General features: G+C 35.8%; 1 protein-coding gene across 3 annotated transcripts in view; it reads right to left on the bottom strand.

Annotated features, from left to right (window-relative positions):
• Window positions 1-20,650, bottom strand: part of ACVR1C (activin A receptor type 1C) — a 116,594-nt gene extending 95,944 nt beyond the window's left edge. For all 3 annotated transcript variants that reach the window (XM_074303406.1, XM_074303407.1, XM_074303408.1), the window contains exon 1: window positions 20,410-20,650. In XM_074303406.1, coding sequence (XP_074159507.1) covers window positions 20,410-20,491 — 82 coding nt within the window. In that variant the 5' untranslated portion in view covers window positions 20,492-20,650. The remainder of the gene's footprint in view (window positions 1-20,409) is intronic.
• Between the last annotated feature and the right edge of the window lie 503 nt (window positions 20,651-21,153).

The raw sequence follows: 21,153 nt of genomic DNA, 5'->3' as shown, positions 1-21,153 counted from the left end.
TCTCTTTGTAATTGTCCAATTGAGTTTTTATCTTCTATGGAATTTTTTTCCATTTTATCCATTTTATTTTTTAGAGAGCTGATTTCTTTTTCCAGCTCTCTAATCCTGTTTTCCTTGGAGTTGTTTACCTTTTCCAGCTCACTAATCCTGTTTTCCTTGGAGTTGTTTACCTTTTCCAGCTCACTAATCTTGTTTCTCAATGATTTGATTTCTTTATCCATTCTGTCTTTGAGTGCATGGGATGACTTCTCCAGGCTCTCTTGCCAAGCTTCCCTTTCCTTTTCCCATTTCTCTTCCAGCTCTCTTGTGAGAGCCTTTTTGATTTCCTCTATGAGGTTCTTTTGCATTGAGGAGCAGCTTGTATCCCTCCCAGGGGATACATCTGGGGACAGTCTGTTCCTAGTCTCTTCAGCATTTGAAGTCTGCTCCCTCTCCACACAGAAGCTGTCAATGGTTAGAGCCCTTTTGAATTTTTTGTTCATTTTGTCAGAGCAGGAATCAAAGAAAACAAACTGACAAGAGAAACAATTGGTCTGTTTTGCGGGGGATGGGGCTGGATGGTATTAATGGGCTTCCTCTACAGACTGGGGGTAGGGCAGCAGAGAGCCACTAACAGAACAGCAATGACTGTACTGAGTCTGCGCTCTGAGGCTCTGAGAACGCACCGAGTCAGTCCAGGTGGGGGTTGGGGGTGGCCGGGCTCTGAGAGACGCTGGCTTTCTGGGGTTTTAATCCTCACCTCCGGTGTTTACACCCTCTCTGCTGCTCCTGGCTTGCTGCCAAGACGGAGCATCCACACTGGGGCAAAAGCCCTTTCACAGAAACGGCAGAGATCACACCCCTCCCCCTCCGGTCTGAGCTGTGTGAGCTGCCTGTCTTGCTCTGGCTGTCTGCCCTCAGTCTGCGCCCAGTCTGATTGACCCTCCCCCGAACAAACACAGACCTTTTCTGGCGACTTTCAAGGATGTCTTCTCTTGGTGATAATTTGTGGATTTCTTTCTGGGTCAAGCATTAAGTCAGAGGCTTGTCATGAAGTAAGTTCTGAGAGAAAACGAGGAGCTCAAGCAGCTGTCTGCCTCCACGCCGCCATCTTGGCCGGAAGTCCTTTTTTATAATTTTTAAAATTCTGAATGTAAGGAAATATTGTTCATCCATTCCAATTAATGGGCACATCCATATTTTCCAGTACATTGTCTTCTCAGCAAGGTTCTCCTTGCCCTTCATACTTACCTAAATTAAATTCCACAGTTAGTTTTCTTTTTGGTAGCTTTCTTGGCTAACTGTTGTGGCTATCTTATTTTAACAAATAGAAGTGAGATTTGAGATATGATATTTACCTATCCCATTTCTCCCTGCCACAAATTTCTAGACACTTCCTTACCTGTTCTCAAATGCTAACTTTCCTGGCCCTACTTGGGAGGTAAGGTTTAATTTATTCAACAGAAAATAGCAGATGAAAATAATCTGGAATTATGCAAGAAAATTTCTAAACTGCAAACATATCCTTTGACCCAGTGATTCCACTACTGAGTATGTTCTCCAAGAAGGTCAAAGACTGAAAGAAAGATCTTATATATACAGCAATATTCATAACTGTGTGGGGATGGGAGAGGTAGAAAGAAAGTAAAAAATAATATGAAAATTATCAGGAGACCATTGACTATCATCTAGTCAAATAAATTATGATCTAGGAATATAATAGAATATTGTTGCAATTTAAGAAATTATGAATATAGAGAAACATAGGAAAATGTCTATGAACTGTTGAAGAATATGAAAAGTAGAACCAGGGGAAATTTTATGCAATAACTACCATAATGTATTTGAAAACAACATTAAAAGGAGGCTGCACTCTTATTAAGTGCAGAAGTCAGATGATGAAAAATATTTCAGGTATTTTGAAGGGGGAAAGTATGATCAGGATCATAGATGTTAGATGACATAATCATAATATCAGTTGTTGTACTTAACTGTTTTTCTTGGTCACAAGGAAAACCTTTGTATTAGGGAATGGAAGAGATACTTTGATGATTGATAAATTGTGCATAATCTTTAATCCAGCAACTTGACCTACAAGGCTTATCATTCTCCAAAGACATTAAAAAAAACAGATATTGAAGATCTGGCTACATTTTTATTGTAGCAAAGAACTGAGAAAAAAAGGCAATCATCAATTGGGGAATGACTGGACAAATTAGGGTCTATTAATGTAATGGAATATTATTACACAGTAAGAAAAGATAAAATGGATGGATTCAGGGAATTGTTGCAAAATGAAATGAATAGAATAAAATATATATAGTGACTACATTATAAATATAAACAACTATGAAAGTTTTAAGAACTCTGATAACAACACTCGTCTAGAACAGTGGTTCTGTTCTTTATTTGAGTCAAACGAATAAAAAAAAATGGATCTTATTGGGCCCTAAATTGACTCAGAAAACCATAAATTAGCACTATTTTTGTTATATTACATTTTTATTTATTGTATTAAACATTTCCCAATTATATTTTCATCTAGTTTGGGCCCTCCTTTCTCCCCAGTCAAGAACCTGATCCAGAGGACCAAATATGAAATATACTAACCACCTTCTGATGGAGAGATTATTAACACTAAATGAAGAATGACATATATAATTTTAAGACAATATGTTTATTTGTCACAATGAATGTTTTTATATTTAGGAGAGGGTCCAGAAGTGTAACAGTAATATTTTAAAAAAAAATAGGAAAGAAAAGAAGTCCACTAAAGTATTTTTTGAAAGCACAAAGGAAAAAAGAGAAGACAAGTCAGAGGAAGACACAGAAAACTACAGCTTTAAAATCAACATGTTGAATTTATGGTGTGTTTTAAAAACAAAGAACAAACTGTCTGTAAAATGGGGGTTTGTGATTTAATATAAAATCTATTTTTCTATTCTTCACATATAAAAAGGTTAATATTATTTGGTATTTTTCAAGTATACAATGACAAAAAATTAAAAAAATTAAAAATCAGAAATAAAACTCTTTTTCAAATGATATAAAATATACAAAGGTTCAATCATCAAAGGGCAGTCAAATACCTTGTAACTTGTTCTGTTCTACAGACCCAGGTCTGTCTATGAATGCAAGGATCCAGTGTCTTCAACACAATTTTCTCTTATTACAGACTACCTGTGCTCAGTTGATCCAGGATCCAATTTCAGAAGCAGGCTAAATTGCAAAACAGCAGCTAGATGGTGCCATAGGGTATGGAGTGGTAGGCCAGGAATAAGGAATCTTTCTGAGTTCAAATCTGGCCTCTGACACTTACAAGCTGTGTGCCCCTGAGCAAGTCACTTAATTGTGTTTTCAACAGTTTTTTTCATCTGTAAAATGATTGGAGAAGGAAATGACAAACCACTTCAGTATCTTTGGCAAGAAAACACCATATGGAGTCATAAAGAATTGGACACAACTGAAAAAAAACTCAAATGGTGTTGAGATTAAAGTTCAAGGACAACAGGGAACTATTCAACATTCCTTAAATATCCTATTCTTTGCCAACTCCATGCCTTTGTGCTATTTCTCCCAACTTAAATGTCCTTTCCCCTTCATCCTGAATAAGGACAGAGGGAAGGACAGAATTAATTCACACACTGACAGCAAAAGTTAGGTCTTTTCTGAGTGAAATATCTGAAATAAACCTGGGGCAGAATGAGCTAATTTTGTTCCCATATTATCTAGCTGTGGACTCTGGGCAGAAGATGTAAAATCAGCTCCAGGACTTTAGCATGGGAGCTTTTGAGATCCAGAGAATGTGTTTGCTCATTGCTTATAACTTCCTAATGAGAGGCTTTTGCTTGCTTTTTATCTATGAACAGCTTTTTAACTGCATTAGAGCTTCTTTTACCTAAGGGCCCTTCAACAAGTTGCTTTGTTTTTATTTTTTTAATTAAAGATATAGTTATTGTATTTAACTTATACTTTAACATATTTAACATGTATTGGTCAACCTGCCATCTGGGGGAAAGGGTGGGGGGAAGAAGGGGAAAAGTTGAAACAAAAGGCTTTGCAATTAATTGTTAAAGCTGGAAAATTACCTATGCATAAATTTTTTGTAAAAATTAATTCAATTAATTATTTTTTTAATTAATTAAATAAAGATATAGTTTATTTTAAATCTTAAGGTCTAAGTGATTTATTGCATCAGCAACAAAACTAGGCCAACTCCCTTCTTTCTATTATTTAAGTCTTAACACAAATTGCAACTCAAGGTATCTTAGATTTAGAACTGGAAGAGATTTTAGAGGTCATTGGGTCATGTTTGCTATATCAAACATGATAAGGTAAACCTCTCTTGTTAAATATTTATTGGGTTTGGAGTGCCTTATTTCATCCTATCATTGAATCTCAACTAAGAGGATACTGCATTTGAAGCCAGTTCTGCAATTGTGCTCCAATTATAGGTATGCTGTGAACAGTATGAAATGTGCATCTGTAATCTCAAGCCCATGTATTACTACTATTTGTATTCCTGTGAATCTTCACAACCAAGAAAAAATTTTGCCTTGATCAAAAGGGAAAAATGTTTTAGAACTGCTACTCTATTTTGTCTTATAGCTATCTCTTCAACTAAACTGTGTGCTTCCTGAGAACAGGAAGCATTTAGTATTCATCTCTGGAAAGAAGAAGTGTATGATGGAAATAAGTAGACTGAAACACATTACTGAGCAAGAATTATTTGTGATGTATATCACTGGTAGTAGTATTCAAAGTGATGAGACCACAAATCCATGGTATCTTTTGTAATTTGCACACAGTTGACAATAAATATCTACTATATAAATAACCAAACTGTAACCAATCCTGCCAATAACCCTAAACCTCTTCCTTTCTCTCCTTATTCATAGCTAAAAGCTTCTGAATTTGTCTGCCTAATTTTAGTCTCTTATCTCTTTAAATCATCCTCCAGATCATAGCCAAAAATAGTCCTTTTAAGGAACAGGTCCAACCATGTCATCCCCTGTCTGAAAAACTTGCAATGGATTCCCATTGCTTCTAGCAAGGCACACCATAGTCTGAGACACAAATCCGGCTCAACTCTGTTTTTATTGTCTTTTTTTCATTTTCAAGTTAATTTTTAAAAATCTTAACAAAGATTCTTTATAGAAAGACTAAATCAGGGCTCACAGAGAACCCCCACTTCTCATCCATCCTCTCCCTTACTCAAGCATGGTCATTATTCTTCCTATACCTCAAACAATATGCTTATTTATCTGTGTGTACAGCATATTCTCTCATTACAAACAGACTAAATGAGTACAGAAATTTACTAGAGGTCCTTCCATACAATAGGTACTTAACAAATGGGTACTAGAATTGACTGAATAAACTTTTAATCTCAACTATTTTATTCTCCCAATAAATAGCATATAAATTAAAAAACAAATGCAGTTAGGTGGCACAATAACTAGAGCATTGGGCTTAGAACCATGAAGATTTATCTTCATGAGTTTCAAATCTAGATTTAGACACTTACTATCTGTTGATCCTAGACAAGTCACTTAACCCTGCTTACCTCAATTTCCTCATCTATAAACCAAACTGAAAAAAGAAATGCAAACAACTCTAAGATCTTTGCCAACAAAACACCAAATGGAATCATAAAGAATCAGACAAGGACTGAAATGATTTAACATCAATGACAAAACTAACAAATGACAGTGTATACAATTTAAGACAGTTCCTGCTTTCAAAGAGCCATATTGAAAAAAAGATAGTAACATATTTAAACCTCTAACATCCCCTCAAAGACTTTATCTTCTTTATTGTTTTAAAGTTTCTTCAATGACTCACTAAAATTACATCATCTAAACTGGAGACCTAAGAAAATTTCTAAGTTATCTTAACCCCCAGAGTTCATATCCTGTCTATTTCCCTGAAGATGGAATAGTAGGCAATATGAATCCTCATACTATCTATGTTTATTAGGATTGATACTAGGCTAATGGAAAAGAATAAATTGCTTTCTTTCTACCTTTCTACTCTACCACAAATTCCCACTGCTTGGCTATAGATTTAGCACTAGAAGAGACTTTAAGGAAATCATCTTGTTCAAACTATTTACCCCTCTCCCAGTTTTATAGAAGTGGAAACAGAGACCCAAAAAAGTAAAATGACTATTCAACATTTACAGAGCAGTCAGGATTCCTGTTCAGGTGCTAAGATTATAGACATCACCTTTCCCCATTCCCCATGCTAACTATGATTCTTACTTTTAAGTGGACTTCATTAGGAATCTAGTAATCTTTGGCTTTCCCTTGAATCACCACAGTAACTGTCATTCTTTTAAAAGATGTATAATTGTTATAATCCAGTGAACTACCTTTTTCTTCATCTCCTTTCTCTCAGTATGCAATCAGCATAATCATAAAAAAGAGGAAAATAATATTCTATATGTGGTAAAATACTAAGTGAGATCTTTTCATATTACAAAGCTGGAAGCAGACACTTCATATTTTTTTAAAAAGCATGTTTTTAAAAAGACTCATTCAACATCTCATCTGTTATCCTTGGATAGAACGTTCTGTTAATCTGACAATTATCTCTCTATTCAGTGTTTCAAACATATAATGAATTTTCTCTTTCCTGGAAATAACCAATACAGATTGTTAGGAGAGACTAACTAAGCATTTAACTTGAAGACTCACAATTGGATGTGATTACCTGGCCAACCATATTTTCATAACGCTAATCCTCAAGACAAGACTTTTTTAAAGGTGAGTAAAGAGATTAGGAAAAGTCATAAACCATAAGGAAAATTTTCCTCCCCCTCTTCCAATTTTTAGTTCCTTACATCTTAAAGTGCCCCATAACTAATGTCAAGGTCCTAACAATCTGACAGCCCATCCTGATACATGATGAGTAGTAGCATCAATCAAGGAAAATGGAAAACAAGCCAGAGAAATCATCTATTCTATACCATCAAAAATATATATAGTCAACTACCAAACACTGCACATAAAATTTTTAGCAAAAAAATCCAGAGAACTAGGTATATGTCTGGCCAATGATCATTCTCGTAGTACTCAATATTTCTCTTTGATCTTCCTCCACCTTTTGTTCTGTCTACTTTCTTTTTTTCCTACTCCCCATTAGAAAGAAATGTTTCTGAAATCTGCAATAGATAAATGTTTTTAAAAGCACATAACAGTCCTTTTATAGTGGCAAGAAACTGTAAACAAAATGGATGCCCATCAGTTGGAGAATAGCTGAAAAAGTTATGGTATATGAATGTAATAGAATATTATTGCTCTATTAAAAATGATCAGCAGGCTAATTTCAGAAAGGCCTGGAGAGACTGAAATGAACTGATGCTAGGTGAAGTGATTTGAATTAAGAGAACAGTGTACACAGCAACAACAAAATTATATGATGATCAAGTCTGATAGACATGGCTCTTTTCAATAATGAGATGATTCAGGCTAATTCCAATAGACTTGTGATGGAGAGAGCCATCTACATCTATAAAGAGAACTATGTGATCTTGAATGTGGATCACAACATTGTATTTTCACTCTTTTTCTTGTTGGTTGTTTGTTTGTGTGTTTTTTTTTCTTTCCCATCTCCTCCCCTTTGATCTGATTTTTCTTGTGCAGCAAGATAAATGTGGGAATATGATTAGAAAAATTGCATGTTTAGCTTTATTGTTTTATTTGCTGTCTAGGGAATGGGGAGATAGGGAGGGAGGCAGGAAAAATTGTTACAAGGTATTGCAAGGGTGAATGCTGAAAACTATCTTTGCATGTATTTTGAAAAATAAATAGCTATTATTATATTAAAAGACCCACACAAAACCTGTTCCTTCTTGAACCAAATCTCTGAGCTTAATCAAATGTAATCTGATCCTGAAGACTTGATGTCAAAGAGTCATTTTTCTCTTTCTTTGCCCCTCATCTTCATCTAGCATTTCTCTAAAATTACTGATATACTCACATGTAAAGTTTGTTTCTAGAAATTCCCAAATGTGGGTAAAAGAGTATTCCAGGCTTCAACACTAGCACACAAGGAAACACATAGGCATGGGAAGGGGGGAATTGAACAAGTATTTATTAAGCAAATACTATGTACTAAACACTAGCCTAAGTGTTCTATAAATGTAATCTCATTTGATTTTCACCACAATCCTGAGAAGTAAATGCTATTATTATCCCCATTTTATAGTTAAGGTTTGGAACTAAGACAGACAGCAATTAAGTGACTTGCCCAGAGACACACAACTAATAAGTGTCTGAAATTTTATTTAATTTCAGTGTTCCTGACTCCAGGCCCAATGCTTTATTCATTGTACCACAAAGATGACTTTATTTAGGACAGTCTTTATTTCACTCCATTGAAAATGAGGTAACATGGGGCAGCTAGGTGGTGCAGTGGATAGAGCACCAGCCCTGAATTCAGGAGGACCCAAGTTCAAATCTGGTCTCAGACACTTAACACTTCCTAGCTGTGTAACCCTGGGCAAGTCACTTAACCCCAGCCTCAGAAAGAAAAAAAAATGCAGAAGCACAAAAGATCTCTGGGATCCCATAAAGTGATTCTATCCCAAGATAGCTATTAAACTTTTGAGGTGAAATATACGAAGTGGAATATACATAATGAATATTGATGATAATGAGGGGGTGACCCTCATTGCCCACAAACCCTAGAATGTGCATCTGTTCTGCCGCCTGCTAGTCTGTCCTCTTGTAATTCCAGGGAGAAACTCAAAAGTCAACAAGATACACAATAATCAGCTCAGTTTTAAAGACTAAGAGAGGTGTCTCCTATGATATATTTCAGCTAACCCATCACCTTGCATCTTTCTATGTTCTCCAGCAAGATACCTATAGTAATACCTCATTCCATCCTCAATTGTTTATCATATGACTTTAAACAATGGTATATACCCTCTGATACTAATATTGGCTAATATTTATATAGCACTATATATAAGCTACAAAATTCTTATATATAGGTAGGAGTATGAAAACTAACTATGGAATAATTAAAATAATTAGATATGGCACAATATTTTTGAATTTAATTTTTTTTAATATTCAATGGATCCTTATTCTATGAGTCACTTGTTTTATATGATCTAATACTGAGTTCAAAATATTTGATCCAACTTCTTTAATTCTTCATCAAGAAATCCTATTTTAATCATACTGGATATTAAGCATACTTTTGACAGTCTATTTCTCCAAGTTTAACCTTTATTATAGCCCACAGATTTTCAATGGGCTTTAAATCAGTTAAGTTACCACACTAATAAAGCATGTTTGTCTCCATCTCTTGGATACATTTCTTAAATATCTTCTGACACTGACAAGTTACAAAGTCATGCTGCAGTACCACATTTCCATTTTGGAATTTCTATAGTTTTGAAACAATTTTATTGCTCAGTGTATCAACATATTTATCATTATTCCTACAATAAGGACAAGACTTCCAGGCATATTGAAAGAAAGAAATTCTCAAAGCATTGTGAAGGGAGGGAGAAGTTTTCATTTTCCCCCTTTGACAAAGATCCCTTAATCATTTTTCCCCTGTGGCAATTGGGGTTAAGTGACTTGCCCAAGGTAACACAGGAAGTTTTAAGTGTCTGAAACCACATTTGAACTGGGGTCTTCCTGACTACAGGGCTGGTGCTCTATCCACTGTGCCACCTAGCTGCCCTGATCCCTTAATCTTTAAAGGCTCACCTATACTTTTTCTAACAGGGGTATAGGCAGAATCTTCAATGAAAAATAATTTCATTTTTTAAAAAATGACTTTTTCTAGTGTTCAGTCTTCATATTTTCTTGCCCATGACATTTTTTTCTTCATAGTAATAGCAGCTATTTTTCTAAAAGTCTTCTCAATATCCTTCTGTCTTCAAGAAATCTACATTCCACTATAAAAGAATCATTAAGAATTTCTACATATTAGATTTCTCTGAAGATCTTTGTTTACTGAGGATTAGATTCTCTTGTGACAATAGTTTATTATTTTTTTTTGTCATTGCTTTTTTGCTTCCAACATCACTTTCCTTTGTGTTTGGTAGGATGACCCTGTTTCATCAGGGTCTTGAATAATCATCACAATATTTGACTTTTCCCATATCAATAGCCACTAAAATATCTCTAACAACCATCAAAGTATCTATATGTCTGTACTCTTAAAGACCTCCAACTTTTTACTGTTTCCTTACAATAATATTTATTTTAACTACAAGAATTGAAAACACAACATGAAGGAGCAATGAAATTATGCATATGCTAAGAATCTAACACTCAACTGATAAAGAATTAACCATCAGTACAAAGGTCAGCTCAATCCAGTTTCATCTAGTTAAGATAACATACTATGAATCACCCTAATGACCATTGCAATCACAAGATAAAATCAAAGCAAAATTATTGATTGACAAGTAATTTTGAACACCACTGCATTCATTTAGTTGATCCTCATAACAATTCTCTGAGATAGGTGCTATTATTATCCCCTTTCCTCAGATAATGAAACTAGGAGAAAAAGCTTAAGTAAATTAATCAGGGTCATATACCTAGTAAGCATCAGACATAACTCAAACTTGGATCTTCTGACCAGTGCTATTTAATCTCATTAGGTTAATAAGGGAATTCACCAAACTAACTACAGACAAATATGGTTTATTTTCTTGAATAATGTTTGAATTATCAAAATCAAAACAAAAGGGCATAATTTTTAAGTTGTCATGTCATAGAGGGAGGGAGGAAATAAGCATCCATTAAGTGCCAACTATGTATCAGATACTGTATTAAGTAAATTATAAATATCTCATTTTATCCTAACAACCAACCTGGGAGGTAGATGCTATTTATTCTTATTCCCATTTTACAGTTGAGGACACTGAGTCAGATATAGATTAAGTGATCTGCCCAAGGCCAATACCTAGGAAGTATCTGAGGCTGGACTTGAACTCAGAAATTTCAGACAGTTGGCCCAGGATTCTCTTCAGTGAGTCACCTAGCTAACAATGCATTTCCTAAAATATAGAGGAGATTGTTTGTTCCAGAAAAGCTTAGCAGAAATAACCCTGATTGACCAAACAACAAAAACTTCAATAAATTTCTGAATTCATTACTGTAGAGGATCCCTCTACACAACCTGTTTATGCTTTGTTGTCCTATATGGTTCTTATCTTAGTTTTCCTCCCTACAAATTCATTGCAGAGTCAAGCAAAAGACTTTGCTCTGGCTCTTTCAATATTACAGTCACCAGTTCATCATTCTCAGGCTGTCCTTCTATTTTGATGTATCCTTGCTATATAATCAGACCATTTTTTGCAGTTACATGGATCTTTGATAATGTTTTAGTCACATTTTGCATAAAAATCATTGTTGATTACATGCTATAGGCAAATAATTCCCACAATGAAACTTCCCCTTATTTTATATTACCTGTAATAGATCATTTCTTCTTAGTATTGATTGCCTATGGCTGCAAGTCATGGAATATACAATTTCCAAAATGTAAAAAATTATTCATAGAGCAATATAAAATTGTATGATGGGTGTGATAAGGTTTTGATACATCACAAACAAGAAATCATGAAATAGAACGAGTAAAGAAATGCCATCAAAGAAATGTATAAGAGACTGAAGTCAAGTAAAAAACTATTTATTAAATACCTACTATGTCCATGGCACTGTGTGCTAAGATCTGGTGATACAAAAGAAAGGAAAAAATAATCCCTGCCCTCAAAAAGCTCATAGTCTAATGGGGGGGGGAAGATAAGATATAAATAATATATCCAAACAAGCTACATAGAAAATAATTTGGAGGTAAATTAAGATTTAAAAAGACAAGGAAAAGCTTCTTGCAGAAAGAAGGATTTAACTAGCACTTAAAGCCAGAGAAATCAGGAGGCAAATGAGTAAGGAAAGAGTTCCAGATATGAAGGACAACTGGTAAAAATTATATGGAGTTGGGAGAATAAGCAAGAAGTTCAATGTCATGATTGCTAGAGTAAGGTATAGGAAAACAAAAAGGTAGGAAGGGGTCAGGCTATGAAAATGGCCAGGCTACAGAAGAGTTTAAAAGCCAAAGAGAAGATTTTTATATTTGAGATTGGAAGTAATAGGAAGCCATTTAGATTTTTCTGATTAGAGGAGTCCTGTGGTCAGACATGAATTTTAGGAAGATGAATTTGACAAGTGAGTGAAAAACATTCTAGTGTGGTGAGAAATTTGAGGCAGGAAACCAACAGCAAAGAAGATGGGGCTGATCACAGGTACACAATGAAGCAATCTTTACCAATATGCCTATGGAAGAAGAACCTTTCAGACAGCAGTCAACTTATTAAAACAAATATATTTATGATTTTTCATTTCACTGAACATGAGAATACATCTATATGGGTGGTGGTTCAGCTATTCTTAAAGTTGTTCTACTCCTTAAAAGTTAGAAAATGATCACATATCTCTTGTTGGTAGATGCTCTAAGCTCTAATTTTTTGATACTCTCTGCCCCCCTGCTTACCACCATCATTGTAGGAGCAGAAGGGGCTTGAATGAGACATGACAATAATTTTATATTATGCCATTTGATGAGTCTCCATGGCCAAAAATCAGTGACCCACTTTTTAAAATCAATCTCTCCATACTTAGCCAGGCTACATCCTCGGGAAAAAGATACAATCTGTCACTTGGACTAAATTCAGAGTTTTTCCAGGTTGGTAGAACCTTCTAGAGTTCATGTTCAAATCTGGGGATGTACTTCATAGGATCATGAATTTTTGTCTAAAATGAACTTCAAAGGTCATCAAGTTCAACCCTTTAATTTATAGATATATAAACTGAGTCCCAGAGAGGCTAGGAAACTTGCTCAGTATCACACAGGTAATAGTTTTCTGAGACAAAATTTCTTCTTGATTCATATTTCTACCATGTTATAGTTTAATTATACCACAATCAATACTTTAATAGCCTATGATCTCATTGATGCAGACACTCCCTCCATAATGCAGTCTGTATTCATTCTGTAACTTAATATATGATCTACAGTTGCTGTGGCTAAAAAATTAATAATAGCAATCCCTCTGTAGCCAAGGTATATGACTCTCCACACTTTACTAATCAAAAAGTACCATAGTGTGCTAATAGACAGAAAAAAAGCCTTTTCTAATCCTTAGAGATAGCTACTAAAAGGCTTAATAATGCAGAGCAGGGACAAAATGTCCTCTTTAGGATCCATCCTCATATATCAAAATTTATGGCAATTGCAATAATCTTCTCTCTTGCTCATAGCATTTATTTACAAATCAGCCCATTTATTCCCTCAGAATCCTGAACCATCCTGAACCTGAGACAAGATTACCCCCTACCAATTAAGACAAGGTGTGATCCAAATTTTCATTTAAGGAGCCCACTACCTCCATCAGAAGGCACATCCATTTTCCTTTTAGTTTGATTCAATAATTTTGGATAGCTTTAATTGATCATCTGGCCCATCTCTATTTGGCATAGAAAAATAGAGTGTCTAATGATGTAACTAGGTACCTCATGTTTGGCCCATTTAAGGGCTTCCTTAGTGAAAACATACAAACACACATACACACACACCTAAAAACACACACACAAGATTAATAAAATAGAAAATATTAAAAGATATATATTTAACAGATTCAAAAGACAACAATCTCAGGCACAGTCCTAAAATATTTATATATCATTGACTTCAAATAGCTCAGAAAACTATTTTTGTATTACCATAAAGTTTCATATCAATCACTTGATAAACATTTATTAAGCAGCTACTATATACCAGGCACTGTGCTAAGCGCTGCTTATCAAGACTTTCTTTTGAGTCTGATAGAAGATTTGTATTATCCTCATTTTTATAAAAAGGAAGTTGAAGCAATTTGAGGGAAGAAATTGAAATAACCTACCTCCAGACAAAGAGATACTAGATGAGATAAGAATGAATGAAAATTAAAATCTTACTCCAGAGCTCTTTAGACCATGTTTTGCTTTGATATAGGAAGGATACAAGAATATAATCATCGTGAAAATCTTCTAGCGCAATTTTTATGCACTGACATCATTAAAGTTCAAAACTTTTTTTTTAAACAAAGAAGAGGATGGAATATGAGTTCCAGCCTCATAAATTAGTGAGTTAAAACTTCCAGGAAGTCTGGGCAATTCATTCATTCATAATTTATTGTCATACTTGCCTGGAGTACTGAGAACATAAGTTCCTTCAGTTACACAATTGGTATGTATCATAAACAGGACTTGAATCCAGGTCTTTCTGATTCAAGACTATTCATCTATTTATGTGCTCTTCTACTTCATCTAATACACAAATTAGGGAAGGGAGTAAGAGAAAGAGAAGGGAACAAGCATTTACTCTATCCTAGGCATAGTGCTAAATGCTTCACAAATATTTTATTTGATCCTCACAACAAGCCTGAAAGGTAGGTGCTGTTATCATTCCTAATTCACAGTTAAGGAAACTGAAGTAGGCAGAAATTAAATGCCTTATTTATGGTCACAAAATCATTAAGTGTCTAAGGCTAGATTTGAGCTAGATTGTACTGCAAGCCCAGAGCTCTACCCACTGCACCACCCAATTGCCACAATTAGTAATATGTATATGTATAAAGCAAAAATTCTAATTTAGACCCAGTCTTTAAATCTTTATAAAACTAAGAACTTGACCACCATAGCAGAATCATAACAGCAGAATTTCTCTCATCAATGTGCTTTTTAGGCTGGCATTTTTGTCCTAAAGCTGGAACTGTCATGGGGGTTACTTTAAGGAAAAAGAAATTCCATAATAAAGCACAAAAGCTCATCTCAGATAATGGGAAAAAAAACACTTAACACTATAAAACAAAAATGTGAACTGAGAGAGGAAAAAAAAGGAGCAGGAAAAGAAAATCTCTAAGAATGAAATGATGTGCTAAGAAAACATATTAGTAGTAGGTACAAGAAGTTTGACAGTGAAAACCTGATATTTCTATGTACTGTCTTATTTAAATTAATAAAAAGGAGCACCAGAAATTAAAGGGATAGGAAACTGTCTAAAGAGCCTATGGTATTCCTGTCTAATTATTTCATATTCAATAGTCCAATACTTCAGAAAATCATAATCTTTAGCCTGCAGGAGAAAACTAAGCTCAGTAGGAAGCACCACACTCTACAGTGGGAGTACTTGCATATAAATCACTTGCAAGGAAAAAATGCATTTTCTATTCTTAGACAATTTTAGCTATTTGGAGGAAATGATTACTCCCACTACTATCTTCTTGATATTTCCTTGAATCTGCTATACAGTTCTCAGTTTTGAGGAATGACATTTGAAATAAGTGACCAGGTTTCCCAATGACCTGAGGTTAAAAAAATTTAAAAAAATACAGCCCACAATTTCTTTTCCCAACTACCAACCAACTGCTACTAGGTAAATTTCTTAGATGAAGAATTGGGAAACCCTGAGGGAGAAATGGAAAACAGCAGGCAAGTCCAACAATCACATTGTTCACTATTTATACTTAGACCTTGATGGAGAACCTGAACCTAAGAACCTTAAAAGAATGTGCCCCAAACCATCCAGCCCTTATGACCATCCCCAAGAGGAGAAATCTTTGTGGAGGAAAAAAATTCAACTTTTTCATCACAATCACTGCTAGCAACTGGAAGATAAGTACAAGTTCTCTGGGAATGGCAGCACTCCCCCAGTCCAAAAATACTAGCCTGAGTCCAATCATGATAGCCATTATCTAAAGAAGTGTCTCCTATAGAAAAAAGGACTGTCAGTACCACCAACTGCCAATCAATTGATATTAACAGAGTAATTCAATAAAACCAGCTGAAGCAGCAAGGTATCCTGAGACAGGATCAACCACCACCACTATCACTACCACCATCTTCCCTGACTAGAGACAACCCAAGACCTTGAACCTAGAAGCTTGGGAATATCAAAACTTATATTCAAGTGTTAAATAGTTCAACATCCAAAGATGGCAGGATTTTATCAATGGAAATGACATTAAAGAAGAAGTATTACCATTTTTTGCCACAACATTCTAAGGACCCTTGGGACCTTTGTATTTGACTTGCAGCTTAAATCTTGTCTCTTCTATTAGAATGAGTTCCTTGAAAATAAGGACTACCTTACTTTTTAATTTGTATTCCCAGTAATTCATTCATTACAAAAGCTTATCTTGCAGCAAAGATGTTTTCTTCAAAGAGCCCTAGTTGTGGATTTAAGAATCAAAAGACTAATAACATCTAGTAGGTGATTTTAATGAGTCAGTTATATTATGAGTCTCAGGCTCCTCTGATAATTGTAAAATAATATATTTTAAAGATTTGGACAAATCCAGTATTTCTCAACCTAAAGTATATTGATGATTGGAAACATGTAAATTCTCCATAGCAGATTGATCTGCCTTATACAACTTCAGCCAAAGATCCTTTGGCAGTCCCAAGGAGATATGAAGGGAAAAGGAGACTGGAAGAGATGAAAAAAAAATGAGAAATATAGATAATGAATCAGTTTTTGAATAAAATTTACAAATTATGAGAAGTCAGTAACTTTCGAAATAAAGTTCTATTTACCAATAAAAGTTTCCACTGATTAAAGCCAGTCTATAGAAGAACTGTAGTAGGGGAAGACTGGATTAAATTATCTTTTAAGAATCCTTTCCTGTTCTGAATTTTAGTTTCTAATGTCTACATTGTTGCAGTCATCACTTTCCATTCATTCATAGGAAAACATACAGGTATTTTTTTTGTATGAACTCCCATCTTTAATGATGCTCTAAAAAGGAAAAAGAAAAAGAAAAAGAAAAATGGGATACAGTCTAATCATTAAATACAATGTATGTGTACAAGCAATGTACAATATAATATATGCACAAATAATAGTCAATACCTACATTTTAACATTAGGTTTGCTCAGCACTTTCCACAGTAATATTCTAAAATCTCAATCATCTTTTTTTTTATAAAGACCTGAGTAAAAGTTTAGCATCTCAGAACCAGACAAACAATTAAAATGTAATAAAATACACCCTCTACCCTAACACACTCTCAGAATAAAGAACTTTCAGATGGTTATGATTCCATATTGTCTACCAAACTTTACTTCATGAGGTAAATAACTTCTCTGGAGTCCAGTGGGGTACTCATTATCCAAGCTTCAGTTAATCAACAATCTAGATTACTTGAGATAACCACTGACCTTGCAGCATTTCTTTAGCTTGATACTTGAAGCATGATCAGTAAATGTAATTTCAGCATTTAAATCACAGATCAATAATGGGCTTTGTTTCACTTCTGGCTGGTGAAGAATCTCACCTGTTCCTGATTAGAGTAAGATATCAACAAGGCAAGAAGAATTTCCTGATTAATCAAATCTTTAGATACTTTCAGGATCTTAGCCTGGCATGTGTCCTCATGGTTGAGAATGAACAGCTAGTATAGAGGGATGGAACTCTAGAGAAGTATACTTGAAACAAGGTATTAACTCAGTGGAATTGATGAGATAATGGTTCTCTAGTTCATATATATATTTAGTACTTAGTATGGTGATGTAATGGTTCTCTAAGTTCACACATAATCAGTATGCTGTAATAATGTAATTACAATAAGGTATATAAGGGCTAAGAAGGACTGGAATATAGACATTCTATCAGCCTCATGGTGACTCTCATGCCTCCTGCATCTTAGTTCAAAGAGAAAGAATCTAGACTTTATTCTTGACCATTCTCATGGTATCTATCCTGCTAAAATCAAAGCCTGTCTGAAGGACTTCCAGAAAACTAGACTGGACATTACATTTTCTCTATTTATGTATGTTCTCTCTATATGTATGTTGGCAGAATGTAGAGAAGATTGAAAGTGAGAAGAATTGGATTTGAGCTCTGGATTCCTTTACTTATAATATGTGTGCTCCTGGATAGGTCACTTAATTCTTAGGACGTACCTAGCAAGTTTGGGATTGGGTTTTCTTATCCATAAAATGTGGAAAATAATCTTTGTATGACCTGCCTCACAGAAGTGTGGAAAAGATTAAATGAGTATGCTTTTATAGCAAGCAGAGAACATTAAACATGCCCTAAACTTTGAGCCCATATTAGCTCCTTATTACAGTCTCCCCGTTACAGAAAAATTTCCAAAGATAACCCAGACACTTACATATGTGACCTACATGAATGTGAAATGACCAGTTCTAAAAACAATCTGACCAACCACATGAGAGAAATAACTAAAAGTCTTTAATACCCTTCCCAAAATCCAGGTTACAATTTGAGAAATAAAAAGCTATGGTAAATTAATATTGATACAGGTTCCACAAAGACAAAGATCAGGCTTTTAAAATTATTACTTTAGGCCCAGAAAAGATATTGTAATAAATGCTATTTTTATAACCACCATATTGTAAATATTTATTTATGGTATCTATAATTAAAAATTTTAAGTCCCAATAATTAATACTTTTAAGAAAACAATCAGGTTGGAATTAGTCAATATATTAGCTTGGGCTTTGGGCCTTGTTGGTTGGTTTTATGTTGGTTTTTCTTTGTTTTGGCTCCTATAGAAACCAAACACTCCACTAACAAAGGCTAAAATATTCTTTCTTTGTATACTTGGTATAGAAATTGGACAAAAGTTTTTTTTTTAATACGATAATACTCATTGACTCATACATACTTTCTCAAGACCTACCAAAATGAAGTCTAATTTGGATAAAACCTATAGCTACATACTCAGATAAGAATTTTACAAGTGGAAGACCTAAAGCCATACTTTCACACATTTTCTGTCAAAAGTATTATACTTAAGAAGTTTAATTCAGGAAAGTCTTACTAAATCACTTTAAAGCTTTTAAACTCCTTACTTATGTTGACTTTCCCAATATTTCCTTAGTTCCATTGATTGAATTTTCATCAACTTTCTCTGAAAACTACATTGTCTTTTCCTTCATACTATTATTCCCTTTTTATCCTGAAAAAATGTGCCATTTCATAGGAATTTGATACTCTGTTAGAAGACAATTTTGCTTTGGAAATGGCTTTACTTCTTAGCACATATAGCTACAAACTGCAGATTATCCAAAGCTGTTTATGTTGCCGATAGTAATTATTCAAAACCTTGCTATAAGCATGTCACTAAGACTAAAAATACCTGTATCATAAATCCAGCTATTTTAAATTAGACTCACATGGAGGTGGGGAAGAGGGGGAGAGGAAAAAAGGGAGGGAAGTAGAAAAGTACCTGGCAAGTTTTGAACCAAGTAAACTTTCTAAAAACAATATTTTTCCATTAGATGCAAATATATGTATATGTATACATATACACACAGAGAGAAAGGCTATATATGCATATTTATACAATGTAAATACGATATGTATACATAAAATATATAGCTTTGACTGAATTATTGAAAGAGAAGGAATGCGTAGAAGAGTCTTATAACTCAACGAAACGTTGGTAGAAATGATCTTAGAATTTGTATTTATTTAAAAAGAAACCACTGGACAAGAGATTTTGCAAAACAAATCATTTCCCCTGTTGCACATCATCATAATTTTTTTTAAGTTTTACTTATGATTACTAAGATCAGATAACCCAGAAAAAGATCTGTGAGAAACGAAGGGGGATTTATCAACCTTCTTTCTTTTTTTAAAGCAACCCTTAATAAAAATAGTATCTCAAAAATAGAGTAGAAGAAAGACTTTAGGACTTAGTCTTCTCTAAAGGCAGCTCCTACTTTGCCTTAGGGCACGCAGTCATATTTCAGTTACCCCGTTTCTCCAAATCACCTCCCACTGTACGCATGGGTTTCTGAGATTGAAATACCACGGATCTCTCCAGTGGCCCCCGCTGCCTTGTGCTCATAGCACCAATCTTCCTGACTACTCCTTTAGCGTTGAGCAGCCCACGACCCCGCACAAGTACACACACACATACACACCCCTTCGGCTTTCTACAACCTACTCCTCATGCTCAAACACCTGTCACCCACTATTTCCCCCGACCTTACTCTTCTAGTCCACCTTAGGTTTCCAACTAAGCCCCGTCCATATCTCGCCGCTTCCTAGATATCTTCCTAGATAGCAGCTCCGGGGATTATACACATTTTCGAACCTCCCTTCCGGCATACACCTGTTTCTCCCCAGGGCTTCCATTCAGCAAGTGCCCAAGCTGCACTTTAAAATGCCGCCCCCATAAATCATCCAGTCAGCCGCGCTTCCCTCTGCGCCTTGTTATGACCGCTGCTCTGGGCACCCCCTCCCTAAAGCTCGGGCCGGCCGGCTCAAAGGAGAGCCCAGATCTGCCCTGCGCCCAAGAGCGCGGAGAGCTCAGCCGTGCGCCTGCTTGGACACCCCTAAGGTCCTGCGCCACTGCTGGGGTGAAAAGGCTGCCGTACCTTCCGAAAAAGAGGCGGCGATGGCGAAGAGCAACAGAGCCTGTTGGAGCGTGAAGTGGAGCGCCTGGGTCATGGCCACCATAAGGGATAGGCTGCAGGCCAGACAACAGGGGACGGACCGGGGAAACCTGGGAGGGAAGGAGAGAAGGTGGGTGCACGGCGCTCTGAAGTTCCTGGGTGCGAGAGTAGAGCGCAGCCCAGGGACGCTTTTTGAAGTGAGGTAGCCACTAACCGGTGCCTGCACCCCTCTCCGTTTTCCTCCCCTTCCCCCATCCCACGCCCCCCAGGCAGGAGGTGTGTAGAGCTCCAGCCACCGGCCCCAAATGCCACGGGGACACGCGGGGAGCTGCGGAGGCGTGGTCGGGGGTGGAAGAAGGGGTAGAGGCGGGCTGAGCCGAACGGGTTCCCTAGAGCGAGCCTCCGCCCCTTAATTCTCTCTTCAGCCCTCAGGGCACTGGGGAGGGAGAGTAAAAAGAAAGACTAACTAGGGCAAGTGAAGAAGTAAGGGTGCCTATTAGAGGTGGAAAGGGGAGCAAAAATGGAACCCTAATAAAGCACTGTAGGCAATAGTTTCTGGGAGAGGTTCTTTATAGCCAGCCATCCTTTTGGCTTCTAGTCAAGACTGTCTCTGAATATTCCTCTTGTTTCGTCACGTTATGATGAACCTTCTCGCTTGTCCCCAGGTATTAAGACTTTTTGTTTACTTTGTTATATCCTGCCCGGGTTGCATAAAAACCAGCGTGC

The sequence above is a fragment of the Sminthopsis crassicaudata genome, chromosome 3, assembly GCF_048593235.1.
Source record: "Sminthopsis crassicaudata isolate SCR6 chromosome 3, ASM4859323v1, whole genome shotgun sequence".
Classification (NCBI taxonomy): Eukaryota; Metazoa; Chordata; class Mammalia; order Dasyuromorphia; family Dasyuridae; genus Sminthopsis; species Sminthopsis crassicaudata.
This window is presented reverse-complemented; position numbering and strand designations above follow the sequence as displayed.